This window comes from Eucyclogobius newberryi, unplaced genomic scaffold (assembly GCF_026437365.1).
Source record: "Eucyclogobius newberryi isolate DKJ021-1_F unplaced genomic scaffold, fEucNew1.0.hap1 SCAF_21, whole genome shotgun sequence".
In the NCBI taxonomy this organism is placed as follows: domain Eukaryota; kingdom Metazoa; phylum Chordata; class Actinopteri; order Gobiiformes; family Gobiidae; genus Eucyclogobius; species Eucyclogobius newberryi.
The window spans coordinates 26109521-26129338 of NW_027315846.1; the positions used below are offsets into that span (position 1 = coordinate 26109521).

At 40.5% G+C, this 19818-nt stretch overlaps 1 protein-coding gene across 10 annotated transcripts in view; it reads right to left on the reverse strand.

The window, feature by feature from the left end:
- Positions 1 to 3188: 3188 nt before the first annotated feature.
- Positions 3189 to 19818, reverse strand: part of meis2a (Meis homeobox 2a) — a 145284-nt gene continuing 128654 nt past the window's right edge. For 6 of the 10 annotated variants that reach the window (XM_072458173.1, XM_072458172.1, XM_072458178.1 and 3 more), the window contains 4 exons: positions 15075 to 15133; positions 13093 to 13203; positions 12161 to 12256; positions 4863 to 5128 (listed from right to left, as the gene is read on the reverse strand). In XM_072458173.1, coding sequence (XP_072314274.1) covers positions 12198 to 12256; positions 13093 to 13203; positions 15075 to 15133 — 229 coding nt within the window. In that variant the 3' untranslated portion in view covers positions 4863 to 5128; positions 12161 to 12197. Of the gene's footprint in view, positions 5129 to 12160; positions 12257 to 13092; positions 13204 to 15074; positions 15134 to 19818 lie in introns of all 10 variants that reach the window. The other 4 variants (XM_072458175.1, XM_072458179.1, XM_072458180.1 and 1 more) reach the window with 2 other exon arrangements.

Here is a 19818-nt window from a genome sequence, read left to right on the forward strand (position 1 = left end):
GCCGGGGCGGAGGAGCCGGGGCGGAGGAGCCCCCCGCGCGGGAGGAAAAGGGAGATCCAGAACTGCTCAGTATTAGTCACGTTTGTTGACTATATTATTCTGATGAATGTTGCACTTGTTTCTTGAAGATGTGACAAGTCTAAAAAGTTCCAGCTTCTGCTGTTTTTTGTTGTTTTGATTGTAAATGTTTAATTGTTTGTCCAACTCAGCAAAAAACATGAAAAATCAACATCAACGACAACAGCAAAAAATAGAAAATGCATTATCCAGTGGAACACAATTTTCTGTCTAATTAATTAAATACTTACTTTACCAATAAGCTGACAATTAAGCCTGGAAAAAACTAGACTTTTTAAAGTTTGATCTATTGATTTGTCATGTTTAGTCACTGTGACCATGAACAAAGTATCAGCCTAATATTTATAGAAAATACATCCATTCTCAACAGCTCAAATTTGAATAAAACGCCAAACATTATAACATTATAACTAATCTTTACTCTTTACAGGCCTTTACACACACACACACACACACACACACACACACACACACACACACACACACACACACACACATACACACACACACACACACACACACACACGTATAGGCTACGAGCGCGTTTTATTTTCTGGAGCAGGCATGGGTGAGGGAGGGTGGGGGGGGGAGGGTGAGGGAAGGTGGGGGGGTGAGGTGGGGTGGGAGGGTGGGTGGGGTGGGGTGGGAGGGTGGGTGGGGTGGGGTGGGAGTGTGGTGGTGGGTTAGGGGTGCAGAGCCGCGCTGTGGCTGCTGCTGGTGCGTGTGTGTGACAGGGAGGAGATGGAGGGGAGGAGTTGTTTAGCCTGGCTGGATCATCCATCATCCCTGTCACGGCGAATCGGCAAAAAAAAAAGAAAAAAAGAAAAAGAAGAAGGGGGAAGGCAGCAGCAGCAGAAGAGCCAATCTACCTTCTGTCTCATCGGGGGGAGGGAGAGGAGGAGGAAAGAAGAAAAGAGCAAAAAGAAAGAGGGAGAAAGCTACTATTAATATTAAAATCCTCTCCAGCCTCGAGTAATCCACGCGTTGATGTTTTTTTCTTTCCATCTGATAATCTGTGCACAAAACAAAACGGTTCTTCCTTCCGTTTGGGGAATAATAGACCGTTAACAAAACACGAAATCTGGTTGAGATCTTAACCAGAGTAAAAAAGAAAGAAAGAGCAGTGTTAACCCACATATACGACGTGATTATTACGCACAAGGCCCGGTCACAGGCCCAACACGTGTGGCGCATTTGTCCACATGTGATCAACAAACAGCGCGCTCGTTTGGTGCAGAGTAAAACTATTATAGGCGCGTGATGAGCTGTTTAAAAAAAAGAAAAAAAGTGGTAAATAAATAAGAGCAACATGAAAAAATAAATAAATAAAAAGAATCAAAAAATGCGAATTGAAAAATCGATGCATAAAGATTTGTGCGTGATGGTGCCGTTGAGAAGACGTTTGCGTGACCGCGTTCAGCCAATGAGAATCACGCATGTCATTAATCATAGTTACTTTTTTTATTTCTCTTTTTTGCAACGAGGAAATATTCACGGGAAAGGCCCAAGTTGAAGAAAATCATCATATTTTCTCTTCCAAATTGTTTAAAAAAAAAATCTTAGTCCATACAGGTAAATAAAGGTAGAAAATTAAAATTAATTACAAACTATGTATATCACAGATTGGATAAAGATAAATATACAGAATATAGATTTAAGCAACTTTATTATAAAAAAATAAAACAGCTGGACAAGGAGGGCCGTTCCATTTTGAAATGGTAAAATCGCAGTTTTAGAAAGGAAAAGCATTTTAAAGGCTTCCATTAATAATTACAAATAAAGAAAAAAAACGAACAAATGTGGCAATCGTTCAGAGTAAATTGTTTGGTGTGTTTCACTTTATTATTCTGACGATTATTATCTAGAGCAAAACTGCCATTATTGATTTAATTGTGTGCGAAAGGCCAAACGTTACTTGAATAATAAAAAAAAGCATGTGTGAAAAGCGCAGAGCTCTCGGGTTTGTTGTCATTTCTTTTTAAGTCCAGCTCGAGGAGGAGAAAAATGACCGCGGGGCAAACACGACCGCGAAGACCCACTGGAGGAGGAAGAAACGCGGGTCGAGGTGGAGGAGGAGACGGCGTAGTCTGTGGAAGTGTGTGGAGGCCCGGCCGCGTGCAGTACCCAGACGCACCGACAGGCGGAGCTCCACAATGAGAAATAACACATCCCCAAGCCTCGGGAAAGCTCAGAGAAAGCGTGGTCCAGTGCAGGGGGCTCCAGTGGGTTTGTCGTGTGGAACCCCCAGACTTTAAGCAGAATTAGATATTTTTTTCTTCAAATTTTCTAATATATTTTAAGAAACAAATACAATGTTTGAGACAATATAAATACACGCATTTGAAAATACACGTAATCAAAGTGTACCACTTCTGACTGTAAAGACACACAAAATATCATGACTAGAAATATTTATGTGTGTGTGTGTGTATATGTATGTATGTATGTATGTATTATTATTACATTAGAATATTATGTCTTTAAATTCACCAAGTGCAATTTTACTGTTACTGCTAATTTTCAAATATACAGTGAAAATTCATTTTTTTCCCTACTTTTATTATTTGAATTCCCTCTTCAATTTTTATAAATGCTGAAAAACATTTTAAAAGTTATTTTCATTCTTATTTTTTGAAGTTGAAGTGTGTTAAAGAGCTTCGTCGTAGTTGACATGTCTTTAAATTCACCAAGTGCAATTCCTCTCCCTTCATTTGCATGTGACAGCTAATTAGCATGTTTTTGTGAGTGGCTAAATAAATTGCCACAGGGAGATCTATTTTAGACACAATTAGTTACTGTCATTTGGAAAATACTGTCACTAAGGAATGGTGCACTTAAGAGCAGGTCCTACAAATAATACAATTTATAATATTAATAGAATTTTCCAAGTCATAATTAGAGCATCAATTAAAATAATAAATATAGGCTACTTTATATAAGAACCAAGCTTAAGTTAATTCATCTACTGAAACTAAAATTCAGATTCATTTTCAAAAAAGATAAATAAATAAAAAATGCATGTCAAGTCTTTTTGGACAATTTCCGCATGAGGAAAACAACAAACCGTGCATTTTCAGAAGACACTTAGACACACAAAAATCTAACAAAAATCAAAAAATGAAATATTTATTACAGCATTTTGTGACTGAACACCTTTGAAACATTACGTCACACTCCTCATACAAGTATTTCATGTACTTTCGACAAAGCTCAAGGGAGACGGCATCTTATCATCTAGTGAGGGACACGTGCTGAAAAAGGAAGGAATTTATGGACATACAATATCAATGCCACAGCAGATCTGAAACTAGCAAAAAACATTCTTTTCAATTGAGGTAAACACATAGAATATCTAACATGAAACAATTAATAGACTGAACTCTGTACGAAGTTTGATACAATATTCTCTCAGCTTTTTCCCGCCAAAAGCATTGAGTTCATAATTTAAGTTTTTTTTCCCCATCAATTTTTTTGAGTTTTTTTTTTTTCTTTTTTGGTGCATCCGACCACCGACGGCTTCTCCAGTGCCATTGAATCAACAGTGTCAATATATAAAGTCTGTATGGCCACTTTTGTACGAAGTTTGATACAATATTCTCTCAGCTTTTTCCCGCCAAAAGCATTGAGTTCATAATTTAAGTTTTTTTTCCCCATCAATTTTTTTGAGTTTTTTTTTTTTCTTTTTTGGTGCATCCGACCACCGACGGCTTCTCCAGTGCCATTGAATCAACAGTGTCAATATATAAAGTCTGTATGGCCACTTTTGTTGATCCTCGCCAAAAAAACCAAAAACAAAAAATTACAAGTAGAGAAGCGCTAGTAGGATATTTCCAAGTTTTTTTTCCTTCAACGGGCTCCGACCAACGAGAGTCCAGAGGGTACAAAAAACAATAAAATATTATTAAAATTAAAATGTATAAAAACCAACACAATCCAGTGCTTGGGCGTTTTCAAAGAATTTCGGGGGGAAAAAAATACAGGGCAACATTCATTCATGAAAAAAAGAAAAAAGAAAGTAATCGGATTTTCAAAGTAAATTTTCTGGTGTGATGTGTTGTCGTTTTAGCAGCCATTTCCCCGCCGTGTCTTACATTTTGTGTCGGATCGGCAGGATCTGATTGCCCCTCTCTGCGTTTCGGAAACTTAATTTTTTTCCCATGATGCTGTGCTGCAAGACAGTTCTCCTCCAGATTTGGAGTGCACACAGTGAATGAGAGACAGAGAGAGAGAAAATAGTCTAAAAACTAGCTTCAGGAAACAAACTTAGTGACCAACCCAAAAATGCACAAGTTTTAACTTAGTATCTATACTTTATACTACAGTAGTTATACTCTTGGAGTCTTTCTGTCCATTTTTTCCAGAGTGGATTGATTTCCCGACGTTACTAAACAGGTGCGGAAGAAAAACAAGTCTGTCTTCACGTGTCCGTTTTTTGTTTTTTTCCGGGCCAATGTTTAACCAAAATATCCCAAGTCTTTACAAAGTTTCAGCTTGGTCCACGTTTTTGGATCAAAGTAGCAAACTTGACAAGTAAAAAAACAAAATCATCACAGCTCGTTGTGGAATTTCGAAGAGCGTCAAATTCTGGTCTTACAAAGAGCAAAAAAATCACATGTTTTTGTTTTTTCATAGTAGCTGCTTGTCTTGTGGGGCGGGGTTTTCAGTCCGGCGAGTCCCCGACATCACTGGGCGTGGATGTCCAAGCTCTGCCCACCGGCGCTGGGGTCGATGGGGGACATTAAGGGGGTCCTCTGTGTGGACATCTCCGGGTGGTGCGGAGGTGGGTGGAGGTGGCCGGGCGCTCCTCCGTGCATCAGCATGGCGGCGGGGTGGTGGTGGTGGTGGGGAGACGGAGCGTGGTGTCCGGGCAGGTAGGCGGCTGCAGCGGGGTGCTGGTGGTGCAGGGGTGGTCCGTGGTGTAGGTGGGAGGGGTGGGGCGAGGTCATCGGGTGAGGGTGGTGAGGAGGGTGGTGGTGGGTGAAGGAGGGTGCCATGCTCATGCCCATAGGAGTGCCGTGAGGGCCGAAGTCACCGGGCATGCCTGGCAGACCTGAGCACAAAACACAAACGACAAACAAGAGATTAGACTTCAAATATTTACAACAATTAGCTTAATATTCCTACTGTGTTTCTAACATTACATTACAATGAAAAGATGCCGCGTCAGGAATAACGTAACCATAAGAAGAATGGTTGTAATATCATTAAAGTTTGGCAAAAATCTAATGAAATAGTTCTCTTTTCTTTTTTTTTTTCTTCTTCTTGAACCGAAACTCCAACTCTAATCTTTCATGTCAACACAGCTTTCACACTGTATTTCTATCACAAATTAGCTTGCATATGTGTGGCCACTTGACAGCCCAATGCAATGAAGGGTGAATTCAATTTCAAATAGCTGATCGCATTTTACGAGACCGTTCCGTGCCTACACCTCTTTAGCCCGGCAGAGTAAAGACACACGCCATTGCTTTGAGGCTATTTTGGGCTATGGTGAGTGGTTTACAATGCCCAGTAGCGTTGTGGTCACATCTCAGGTTTGGAAAATGATCCCTGGGTCCACAAACAGACAGTGCTAGGCTAAAGGGAAGGGTAGAAGGACGCAAGGGTGCAAAGGATCCAAGAGAGGATATAAACACGGCCAAATAGAGGTCATAGAGTGCCAAATCTGATTTTTAATAGACATATGTTTACAGTACATAAAACTAGGACTTAACCAGGTCCAAACCAGGATGGGATTAGGGTTATTACCAGACTATGTTTGACAAAACTAGGACTGATTCAGGACCTAACCAGGACTAATTCTGGATTATAACATGACCAAAAAACGACTAAAAACTAGGACCAAAAACTATACTAAATTACTAAACTATAACTAAACCAGGACTGAACGAACACTAAAAAGTCATAACTAAACGGAGACTACTAACACAACTCTAACCCAAATAAACTGAATAAAAATATTGCTACGTCTCAAACGGACTAAATCGGGACTTCAATGGGAGACAACATGATAGTCCTCTGCATTTGAAAACCGAACACGAGGAAGCAAGCTATCGACATGTACTTCGCCTTAATTCTTTTACAAGGAGAGTAGTCAATTCCCCCGTCCCCACGCTGTCCTCTCCGGGGGACCAGCCACTACCGACATATTTGATTTAGACTCCCCTTAAAGAAGTGCTTAAATAATTGAGTACTTGGCTGGCGGTAACACCATCGCACTAGGGATTAGCGGCTAAGATTCGCTCCACGATTTAAGCCAAACAAAGTATGGCGTTTTATGGATGTTGTCACAGTCCAGTCACCTGAAGTGGAAGTTCTGAATTTGTCATTAAAATACAGTCTTGTATCGACTTTCCGTGGTGAAACGGTTACTTGGATTTCTCTTGTGGGCTTTTAGTGTTGTGGCTTGGATGGCGTTTAATAACATTCCAAGTATTACATTCTGCTATGAATATTGGTTGGAAAGTAAGAGTATGTAAAATCTTCTGTCATGTAAAGAGCTTAAGAAACCATGTAAGCTAATAAGCTAATATTGATCACTTTGTAGGTGATTGTATTGACTTTTAATTTTAATAAACCAAAGTAATGCGTATGGAACAGATGAAATAGGGCTTAGCAACATTAATGGCGTTCCAATCCACCTAATGCTAAAATAGACCTACTTTTAATGATGCTATCCTATATGCTAATTTTACATGGCTAATGACTAAACTTTCCCTTTGAACACAGTTCTACAAAGTGCATCATCAAAAATAAACTTGAAAACTGGTGGTTGTAGGAGTTTGGGGTGGAAATTTTGCATGCTAGAAACGCAAAATTGCTAGCTAAGAATGCTATTAGCCGTTACATTTCCACTCGTAAAAAGGATTTGTACGTTCTTATTATCAGACATGAAGTCATAAGCTCCTCTACAACAAGTGTATCCAACATTTCACAGCCTCAGTGTCAATAACTATCACCAACTGCGCGCTTTGAAACCAAGAGGGAACTCCAAGTAAAAAGAAGCAGGACGCATCCAGAGCACGTCAGAGGATGAAAGGCCGTCCAGCGGAAAGGGAAAGGTGGGTATGTCCCCTCGGATGGCCCTATGCATCCCCAGAGCTAAGGGTTCTGAAAAGCCTTTACACTCGGCCACTGTTTGTCGGAATCAGAAGGGCCAAACTAGGACTGCCCCGTGGGGAGAAACCGAGGGGGAAAACGGGGCGTCCCTGAGGAGCCAAGGTGGTGGTGGTGGTGGGAGGATACCTATAGGTCCTGGTCCTGGCTTGTAACGTGAAGCCCTGGGGGATTAGGAGCAGTAATAGGAGGGGAGAGGTCACTGGAAGGTCACTAGGCATGCTCACTCGCCGCATTCCTCCACCTTAGTACACCGCAATTAAGGAATGACACCGGAGGGCCTAGCAAAGGGGTGGAGAGAGAGAGAGTGAGGAGCCACAGAAAGAGAGAGGGAAGGCCCGCTATAAGATTAATGACAGGGATCATTGGTTGAAAGCGGGTCCATTTTCGAAGGGGATGTTTATACTGCTACGCTGCATCGTAAATTTGAGCATTTTTCTGGCTTTTCGGCTGTTTCTCAGACGACTTCATAATGTAAACAATTTCAAGCTCTTGCCAAGTCGAGCTTTGTCCACAACTATTGTGTAATACTCAAATTCTACCCTTTTTGGACAATTTAAACTCATAAATCTTTTAACAACAACAACAACAACACAATTTTCATCTCATTAGTTTAGCTTGAGATTTAGACTTTGTCTTTCAGGTCATGCTGTCGTTTAGTATTCATGCCTCATAGCAAAAAGGTTCTGGGTGTGATTCCTGAGCCGCATGTCCTTCTTGTTTTTCGGTGGGTTCTATTCAAGTACTTTGGCTTTAAAAACTAGCTAGGTACTCATAGCTATAAACTGGAGCGGGGTCACTGCGGTCGCCAAATACAAGGGACAATAGAATGCTTATTAATGTTAAACTTAAATACTGCATGACTAATTGAAACGTTGGCATGTGACATTTTAAAAGACCTGTGATTCCTGTAGTTTTACACTATCATCTAACCACCTTTCTCCAGGTCCAATTCTACCATCACAAGTCTCTTAAACCACCACTAAATAAACCCTCACCTCACTATAACTTGCATCAGCTCCTGTGAAAAGGCCCGGCAGATGTTTCAGCCACTGTAATCTGCTAATCTCCAACCTTGTAATCCGTTGCCATTCCGTAAAGTCGACATGCCCCCCTTCCTCTTTTATTAACCAGAGTGCTAAAACCATCCAAGACAATAACCTCACCCTCTTTCGTCATTCCGCATGCCTCCTGTACAATTCTGTTCTGCCACAGCGCTCCTGCTCAACGGCTGTCCATAATTAAGTACCAAATATACCATATTGTGAGCCTGTGTAATCAAATCAAGAGCGGATAATATTCCTCTGTATTAAGCTATTAATGTAATTGGTCATGAAGCATAAAGTGCATTGCGCAATTAAGTCGTCTCCAAATTATATGGCCCTATATTAAGACTTAGCCAACCTGAGCAAATGTTGTCTCTATGTGGGGCTGTTTTAGGGAACACTGCTTCCAGAATTCGTCATCTTTTTTTCTTTCCTTTCATTTTTACATTGCCATTAGGGAAGACAGAAAGGGCAAGGGGCGAGCGACATAAGGAAGAGCATTGGAAGAGAAAAAGAGGGAGAGACTAGAGGCGAGAAAAAATGTCTACTGCTTGAATTGCTGCTGTGACCCTTCGGAAATTCCCGGCGACCATTTACATATAAAGGGATCTTTTAATCAAGGTAAGTGTTATTATATTGTGGCTCATTGGGCATAGGAGTTTAGGTGTTAAATAAAAGCTCGTCTGCCCCAGCCTGCCGCCTTCGGGATGTCATATGTCTTGATTTTTCAAAATGTCAGCAGTGTGGCTCCATAGAACGGCCCCGCTTTAATCAGGCTATGGCCATTTAGCCGTAAATGTGTGTAGGGCTATAACGGGGAGCGCAGTTACACGCAAGAAGTGGAATTAGGTATCCAGGAATATGGAAGTGTAAAATGCATGAATGTTATAGTCCAGGAGGGAATATATATATTTTTACACACAGAATATGAATAGCCAGGATTAGCCACATTTTGAAACCAGCAAAACGATACATAAGAGCGTCAGTTTTACACCGATGCAGTTCTGCCAAAATCCAGTTAGCAAACCTCTCCCAGCGCTAACCCTAAACTTAACTGGATTGTAAAATAATATCATTTGCAAAATAAAATATTCGCTAGCATAGCCACCAATGCAAAGTGGCTGCGGGGGAAAATGTACGTCACAAGATAATAGAATGAGGGAACAAAGTAATGATAATGTTCCTCCCTTAATCTTTTATAAATCAATATTTAGTGTTAGCGAAGTTCACCTATGTCTTGTAAAATATACGGTATATGCTAAAGTACAAGCAATGATTTAGCAATTTAGCTGTTGACAGTGATGATAGTTACATGCTAGTTGCTAAAACTCATGTTTACGCTATCTTGTTACTGCAAAACTAAACGCTAAGAAAGTAAAGGTCAGGAGTAAGCATATTAGCTCGATTTCAGAGAAGGTTTGAGAGGTGGATGGAACGTATACCTTCAGATTATACAATTATTGCTTTTTACATAAAATGCTTGCGTATCTTATATTCATACTCCAAAAAAGAAGAAGCCTTGTCGTGTGTCATAATCAGATTACACCTTGCAGCGCGAAGAATAATTTAGTCTCGTTGCAGTGCCAGGAAAACAGGTGGATGGCAAACTGGTGGAATCTGAAATTGCATTAAGAATTTATTTAAAATCCATTTAAATCTCTGTGATGTTTCGACAGTTGGTCCTCACTGGGATGTTCCAATCAAGCCATAGTTCTGCATATTAATGAGCAAACAGTAACACTATTTTAAGTGCTGGAATTTCGACAACCTTATAAATCCATTCCAATGTCTCTCTTCTCTTGTGTCTTTGGTCACGGTAGTCAATCTTAAATCGTCTCCATCCAGTACAAAATAATCAAAACATACCCCCACCTCCCTGTATCCCCTCCTGTGAAAAGACAGTCCACGTCCCCCCCGGCCCGTTTATCTCTCTACGGGCCTGTAATGTACTGCCGTGTTCCCGTCTTTGCATATAAGATAATTTGGGCATCAATCGTGGCTCGAGACAGATTTATCTCACTCGGAGGACAGTTTCACGTCTCCTTCTTTAGCGCTTCACTGGAGCCTGCTTAATTCCACCCCGGCAGCCCCCCGTTCCCTGGAGATGTTATTTTTTCCCTAAATGTCCAACGTTTGCATTGGCTGTCCAGGATGGGGAGAGTGATGCCGATGTTGTTGGCGATAAATAAATTGTAGGTTTTTATTTTTTTGCCAGGTTGGGTCGTCCCTCGTTTTACGGTTATATGGCGCCACAATTCCGACTCATTTTGTCCCAGGACAATTTACTCCCTCTTCTGAAGAATTCTATTCATTTGGTAACTACTGGACCCTTCTCAGAAAATGCCTATACTGGGATTTGGAGACAGATGCAACGCCACTAAGACTAAGCTAGCTTACATGGAAAACGTTTGAAAGGGGAAATAGACATGATATTTGCCAAAATAAAACTCAGATGTTTGTGAAATATATGTCGTCGTCCATTGCAAAACTGTAAAACTGTCGTTCCAGAGCTTTGTCAGAACTGAAGAAGCTCTTTGGATGAGTGGCAAAACGTACTGACTCGAAAACAATTTACTTTTATGATGGGTCAACAAAAAATATATATATAACCATTTTCATTTCACAACACTGTGTAGGGAAAAAAACTGCAATACATTTAGTTGCTTACAATACTTCTTAAGATCTTCAATTGCCCCTTTGCACAACATGCTAGGCCATCCTTTTAAAATGAATTGTAAAAATACTGCTTCAAGCTAAATTACAGTTACATTCATCTAACTAAACCTGACTGGCCACAACATTGTCCAATCAAAACTCTGCAAATGTACTCAAGTGTGAACAATGACTTAATGCAATTACTTACTGTTGCATTTCTGTAGAATTTCACTGCACTCAAATATCTCCAGGCCAGACTTTATACCACAAGAGAAACATTCTATTCCAAGCCATAATATTGGAGTGTTTAGTCAATTGGTTGTCTATGGACGCTGAAGGAGCCCAAGAGCAATATGTTGATGAACAAGAGTTGACATGAACACTGGATACAAGGTCTAAAACTGTGAAGGGAGATGTGGTCCATGCCAAAATATTAGAATCGCATTAGCATATAGTTAATATTCATGTTCTCAGACCTTGGGCTGTAATAGCTTTTCAAGATAACACAAAATACATTTAAACCGGTTATGGTTTGAATGCACGGCTGTCCTTGCACCAGGCGTTCTGCGTAACGGGCAGTTCCTTACGTTAGTTACTTAAGATCGTCAATCACAGTGTGGAATATTTAGCAATCGTCTCCTAAGCCAAGGTTCAATAAATTAACTTCCACCTCCACTTCCACAACAGCAGCAGAAGAAGAACCACCAGCTTCCTCAACCTCTCAACGTCTCCTCTTCTTCACCACCACCTGCATCCAAACCCACTGGACTTTTCGTACCAAAATTAATGATATAATTTGTTGCATCCAGTTGGGTTCACATTCTACAATTTGATGATTATAATTCACAAATGTTGAGCCGGTGATTGGCTCCACAAACTTCTAATTTTAATCTCATGGTTTCAAGTCCTTTCAATTGACAACATTTAAGTTTTTAGTATTGAATAATGGCACCGATTTCTGAAGCTATTGTGTTTGTTTCTGCTGACCGAGAAGACATTGACCTCTGTGCATGTAGATAGTCCCAGTAATTACAGTGCTATGAACCATTAACCAGGTCTACAAACCTACAATCCAACAGTTCAACGGCACTGATCTGAGCTCTTTCTAAATGATGACGTTGCGGTGTGGAGCCTGCTGAGAAGCAAACCGCGTTGACGCTCAAGTGAAATGAAACTATGTGAGAAAAATACAACGAACCCACAACCCACCAAGTGTAAAAAACCCTCAACAAAACAAGAAAAACAAGAAAAGAGCCCGTACTTACTTCCCCCTTTGCCTTTTTGCTTTACATGACGGAGGGGTTACATGTAGTGCCATTGCCCATCCATTCCCATATTCATCCCCATTCCACTCATAGGCCCTGGAGAGAGGAGAGAAATGAAAGAAAAGAGGCGTCAGCAAAGGGGGAAAAAAAGGGAGGAAACAAGTGCAGAGATAGTTTATTTGTGAGAGATTCCACCCACATGTGTCAGGTTAGGAAGAACAACAAGCGGGACAGGCAGCAGAGCGCTCAGGGGACTGGTGTTAATGCGAGGATTAGCGGCTAACAAGGGGAGCTAATGCTAAAGCTAAACAAGGTGATAAGTGGTGTGTGAGTGTGCGGCGGGTCAAGGGTGTAGTGGCGAGCTAGGGCAAGAAAGTGTTAGGGATACTCGTGCAGAAGGTATTTTTATCTGTAAGTTTAAGTACGAACACCTTATGATGACAATATCTTTTCAGCACATGCATTTTAGCATTTTGAATAACTAGCAGGTATTAGATATATAGATGCGTGCAAGAATCACTTTAACTATTGGCATTCAATCAAATGGTAGCACTTTATAACAAGCCTTAATAAAGACTTAATTTACAATGAACAAAAGTTTATGTAGTTATATAGTAACTACTAGTAACTACTCAATAATACCTTACCCCTTAATAGTTCGAGGATATAACAATAAGCAAAAGAACCGCACTATATCTGATACGCCAATATACAGGCTAAATATTTATACAGTCATTTATTGCAGCTTCTTTAGTCACCTCGAATATAAATTCTGACCTAGCTTTTTATTTTGCCATATTGCCCAATGCTAATTAATACATTTGACCATATAATTGTATTGTTAGTCTGGTTTGTCACATGCTTGTTAATAAATGCGCCGTATACAGTCCATTCAAAACCATGTCCTGGTCCAGACCGGGCGGCGCACTCACCTGCCGGTCGGATCCCCATGTGCTGCTGCCCGTCCAGCACGAAACTGCCCATGGGCTGGCCCTCGGGACTGTACGCCGCTCCTTGGCTCACTGAAGGATCAAGAAGAAAACCTGATTGTAGTCAAAACGTGGACATCAACACGGGAAGAGGGAGGGGGGGCCGGGGAAAGGGGGGGAGAAGGAGAGAAAAACACCAGACAATCAGCATATTGTCCCAGCTCTAGCCCAGACATACTGTTAGACATTGTTGGTCATGTTTGCACTGATTGACGCGTGGCATGCAAAGAAACGAGCACATACACACACACACACGCAAACGCACACGGGCTTCTCCGGCATGCGGCCGCTAGCTAGCACGGCCGCTGTCATTCAAAAGGCGTTCACAGAGAAGCATTGTTTGGACTGTGCGCAGACAAAAGCATGCAGTTCGACAGGATGGAGAGGATATGTGCAGCAGAAGCCCGTTTGGCCAATCACGGAGGCTACAGGCACATGCGCTCATCATTGTTGTTACAGCGGGATTGGCTTAACCCTTGTGTTGTTGGCTGTGTGGGGTCAAAATGAATACGTGGAGAGGTTAGCTAGCAGAGATGATGGCGTTGAGTAGCAATCGGGTGGCTATGGGTGACAATATGTATTTTTAAATGGTCTAACTAGCAAAATGTGGCGTTACTTTTTTATTTTTTATATAATACAAATATACAAAGCATTTTCCAAATAAACATATAGTGATGCAGTTTTTTTTTGAATGTATGTTATTTTAATTGTTTGTAATTGTTCTCTAGAGGGACCCATTTGTGTCCAAAATAAAGAAAAAATGAATGCTCAACATTTTCTATATTTTTATCAGTAACTTGATTATTTGTTGACTCATTTTATTCTGAATTCTAACGATTATGTGGCAAGTCCCACAAAACAAGCTAAATAAAATGTAAGATAATAGCCTTAATACTACATTCAAACATATTATGGGTTGTATGAATGGGGTGAAAATAGCTCCTTAATTCTACTGCCAATCTTGATTCAATTCCATAGCTTTCTTCATATTCATATCCATTTTTAACCTTTCCACCACAACGCCAATTATCATAATTATTGAACAACACAGGGGCTAAACACATGGAAATCCCCTATTGACATTCAGCAGCATTCACAGTTCTGAATGACTGCTTATCTCCTGTGATAAAAACATCTCATACATGCACTGTTCCTGTCATGTCTTGTAACCTAACAGTCTTATCAGGAATTATCGTGTTGCTTCAGATTAGTGGTTGCAGTTAGTCATGCTGATTATTTTTTCCATTTCACTCCCCAAATTTTGTCAAAATTCCCACTCCGTATCACAGGAATGGCACAAATGGAGAGACGCCCACACTTGTAACATGAATCTGCTTTTTAATTTGTTTGTTGAAATGACCTCCCGCTGAGTGTGCAGGAAGCGCTAATCACACAGAGCATGGTTTCCTCTGGTAAAATATGTTTTATATGTATTCTATATAATCAGTGCTGCTCAGACCAGACTGAATCATGCATTTGGGCAATATCTTTTTTTCCAGCCCTCTTTTATGCATGTTGCTCTTAATGCATATTTTTTTTATCTATTTATCTATTTATTTATGTATTTATGTATTTATTTATTTATTCATTTGTATTATTATCATTTTATTTTATTTATTTACACAATTAATGGTAAATATTAATACAGTCAAAATAAAGCTGTTTTAGGTGTTTTCTGTTAGGTATATAGACTAGATATTCATATTTATCATCTTACATTCATATTTAACATCCAACAACTAAATGAAAAAAGAATTTTAGCTCCATTTGATTTTTTCCAGTATTCAGATATTCCTTTTGAACGTTTGAATATTCGGACAATTTGCAATTCACAAATGTTCATGTGAAAGCAGATACAAAGCTAATAACAAGTGTAAATAAATATAGAGTCTTGTTTAAATGTAATTTGTGGCGTGTCTTCTTACCTGCTCGATTCGACTGGTCGATCATGGGCTGTACTATTCTTCTCCTGGCATTGATGAACCTGGAAGACACAAGAAAAAAAGTGGATTTAATAGGATTGTATTAAACTGCCTTTACTACATTGTTGGGGCCTCACCCTGGTCCCCCACAAAGTTCCCAATTTTCCTGCAACAGAAGAACGGTTGTCCGTCAACTAGGGAACACCAGGATATTTTTAATGTGCCTTATGATCTATTCGTGCCCCCTTTTAATAAAGCTTTTGATTACGTTGGGTTGCTGCAGACACCGGGGAGACATTCCTCAAGTATTAAATGCAGCACAGGTGTTGAACGCGTCATGGTTCTCTATTCTCTCCCTCGTTTTCCTCGGGTAATTTCTTCGCTCATGTCAACTTTACAGCATTTTACCGTCAAAGCGAGCGGGCAGTGGGAAGCTCTGGGTATCAAAGGTGACACAGCTATACAGGATGAATGAGTTTTGATTTGCAAAACAAAACCGAACCATTCGACTATTGGCTGAGGATGAAGCAGTCACTCTGTTCTGACCATTGTACGAGCCCAGGATGCAAAAGCGGGAGATCTGATGGATTGGTAAAAAGATTGTGGGTTTGATGCCAACATACAATCAAACTAAGATGTGAGTTATTTCTATGAGCTCAACATTTTCCATGGTACAACTAAATACTGCTTAAGAAAATGAATATGGAAGAGATGAACTCAAAAATAAAGTCCAACTAGAATATCCAACAAAACATCTCCAACAACATTAACATGAAGTTGATACATTTTTCATGTAGTATATGTATAGTGAACGATTAAACATACATTTCTGAACTTTTGCTTGTTCATAGAGCCAATAAATGTATAAAATATTGATATCGTGACATCCATAGTCTTTCAATTCATCAAGATTTTTTACAAGAATGCCTCTACTATGATTAAAAAATAAGTATCTTCTTCATAGTAATTCGTTGAATGCTTACAGTATTATAAATATATCCATCACATTTGGTCAGTATTTCTGTCTTTTCGCTGTGCACTTGATCATGACCGATCCACCTCCATCTTCCTATCACCCAATGGAATCTGAAAGTCAGCTTTGAGTTACAAATGACTCCTTTCATTCCAGGCCCGGCTCCCACCTTCCCCTCATGTTGGGACCCCCGCTCCTGGTGCATTGTAGGGGCTCCACGCTCCCCTCTCCAGCTGTCCAGAAATGAGGACCAGGCGTGGGGCTACTCTGTGCCTTTCACGAGGCATTGTTATGTCAGCGAGCCCATCAATTAGGCTGTCTGAAGTTTTATCACCAAAGCCAGCTCCACAAAGCCTCCTCTGGCCGCCCCATTGGTTCGGTGGCTATGGCAGAGTAGAGCGGTGGGTCATCTGGAGGTGACCAAGACAAGAGGATAAGGCTTGGAAATGAGATGCATGGACCTAGAACTACGGCTTTAGGTCACTCTTGGAGAAAGCTTTGAATTGGAAAGATCAAATGGATAGGTATGTACTGTAAATGTTAGGAGAAATCTTTCTGCGATAATTCTATGGTGTAATGAAACATTTTACTGGTGCAATCTAATCAGTCTCTAAAAGGCTCTGCCAGGAGAATGAATGTGTAACATGTAGCGGCGACTCCTGGAAACATTGGCGTTCATCCCGTGACGGTGTCTCCAGAAATGGGTTCTCAGGTACTCTGTTGATAAAAATTATTACATGAAACTATAATATGGTCTAGTGATGACGTAGTGTGATGACAGAAACGTACCGTGTAATCGGTTCTGACCAATCAGCACCACGGTGGCTATAGCAGAGTGTGTGCGGGCGTGAGCGAGGCTATAGATTACAAAGCTAACTCTGAGGCAATTTGTGTATTAAAAAAATGTGAAATGTTTATGCTGTGAAAATAGAGAAGTTAGAGGTGTCCAGTTCATACTATACAGACTATTCCCGCACACCAAAACTAATTTGTAAAATACACTATATTACTTTGGTGGCTTGGGTAAAATGTAGAAGATATTATGTGTTTTATGTTTTGTTTGTACTTTTAAATGCAGTTTCTGTTTTAATCTTTCTTCATCTCTTTTTTTGTGTGTAAATGTTTTTATGATTGATCAGTTTTCACTTTGGCCCAGGTCACTTTTCATGTTGTTGTTGTTTTAAATAAAGGTTAATAGATAAATTCATATTAGACTATTCCTTCTTTTCAAACTCGATGATAAAAACATAATCATTCAATACAACAATGCATTTACTAAAGCTTAAACGTGTACATCTTGATGAAGTTCAAAATATCACCCAATGGTGCGGGTAAGTTCAAAGTTCAACTGTACATCTTTACAGTATCAGCACAAAGATCTAGCATATCTCATCCACCAATCAAGTCCACCTTTTCTTGACCTCTCTTGCGTTCTCTCCGTCCCTCTCTCGTTGCTTTCACGTACTAAACATGTAGCGTGGACTTAGCGCTACAGGTACCGCCATGTGGTTGAGATTATGCCGGGGTTTCAAATCACGTCAGACTTGTCCTGCATGGAGTCCAAAGCCTCTCGTAACGTACGGTCCGCGGCGGCACCATCAGTCGGGCGAGCGCAACCTGGTCATTAGCCTCTCGTAGAGACCTGGAACCAATTTGGGCTCCTAATCCCCCATGAAGCCCCGATACCTGCCCTTACCTTCTGCAATGAACTTAAACGGCTGTAATCTAGGCTAGCTCAAAGTCACATGGTCAATCGTACGGTGCTCAAAAGAGGTGAGGCCTGCTCATTTGCCAGGGGGCGTTCAGAGGGCACGAGGCGGGGGTGCTCAGTAGGTCCCTTGACTTTAAAAGATAAAATTTAAAATGTACACGAGGGGAATAAAAATGCTAGGCTAATGCTAAAGGTAGTGTTTTTAGAATCTGCAAAAGGGAAAAGATAGAGAGGCATCGAAAGGAGCTGGACAAGAAAACTGAGACATTCCTGCTTCTGCCAAAGAACAGCTTGCTCCAAATCATAACCACATGTATCTGTGCCCATTCTGATCCATAAACACGTAATATGCAGAATGTAACTCCCAGGTGTCAAATCTGCCCACACCATTCCTATAGAAGTACTCTAGAATATAAGAACTGGAATAAACAAGTGCAAATCTCTGTCTCAGTAATAATGCAAAATAAATGACAATAGAAAAGAAAGTATGTTTGAACACGTGGTAGTTTTTCATTCATATATGTATTTGTTTGAACTATTTGGACATTTTACAACTTTAAATAAACAATATATTAGTTGCCAATCGTTGTTGAACAATCAGTAATAAGTAATTACAACATAATGTTTACAAAATTATGAGACTATAAGAATATCATATTTGAATCAGCAACTTGAAACACATACAAACTTATAACCAACCAAAAAGAAGGTAATGTACTTTCCGACATCTCTAAATTAAAATTAATACCCATTGCAATTCTTTTCTTCCATTGCATCCTATTTCAACTCTCTTTACAGTCAGCCTACCTTACAATCATCTGTTTATGTGCACCCAAACATGTTCCCATGGCACCCGTGCATAGTGGGGCGGGGTCACACACCCATTAGTCCCTCCCTCTGGTGGCCTTAGTGCACCTTTATCATCCTGAGCAAAGCCAATTGAGATTATCACAGGCTGGGCCCGATAACAGTGTTTTCCCCAGACCCCTGAGCTGCTAATGAAGTGTGCTTAGACCAACACGAGCGCCAACCCTCCAGAGATGGACTTGGGACGGATAGATGGATAGATGATGGGAAGACACAAAGCCCTGGAGAGGGAGAAGCCTAAAGTTGACCACGCAGACCTCGACAATTCCCAACCACTTGCTAAAACATACGCGCTAGCTGTAAATCTAAACATAGACAAGCCACAAGTGCCGCCGCTAGCTTGTCCGATGGCTAACCAGAACATAGCAAGCTCGCAGTGGACAAGAAAAAAATCTCTAAGGCAGAAAGGGTTTTATTATCAACATCTGGTGGTGGAGTTTATTACGGGCCGGCCTCTGCACAATGTTAGAAGGCACACACGTTTAGCAGTGCTAGCTCACAGCATGGGAACTCCACGCTGTCTTCAAACAAATAATTAAAGGCGAGGTTAGCGGGTCGCGGGGAGGTCATTCCTCAGGATACTGGCGCAGAATGTGTACATTAGGCCATGCAGGAGAAGGAGAGCGAGGGTACAGAGGTGTGGAGGGGAGCGGGGAGCTGCTCCACTGCTATTTACAAGGACCACTGTTCAATCAAATAATGAACCTTGAAACCTAAAAAGTAATCATCTAAGTCGTTACGACCTGATTCCATTACAGATCTAATCTATTCAGTAGTTTCTGCACCCTCTGTTGGCAATATTGAGGAAAGAAGCAGTTTAAATGAGGCTAAAAACAGTAGCATATTGTGTCAAATTTGAAGTTCAATCAGGAACGCTTTAATGCCCCAGTCAGTGAACAAACCCAGATTATGAATGTACTTTAGTGCAAGTAACAGATTAGGTTAATGCATACAAATATAATAATACAAATAATAGGCTTACAGAGGAGTATGAAAAACCAGACCATGAAACATTCTGTGAACTGAACTAGTGATAAGAAGTGTATTTAGAATTGAGAGAAAACACCTAAAAGAAATACACTCACAATATTTCAGAGTCGTAAAACAGTACAAGTCACAGTAATGGGTCTTATGAAATACGCAAATGTCTTCTTTAGGTTCATAATATGGTAACTATAATGTGGCAGCTCGGGAAA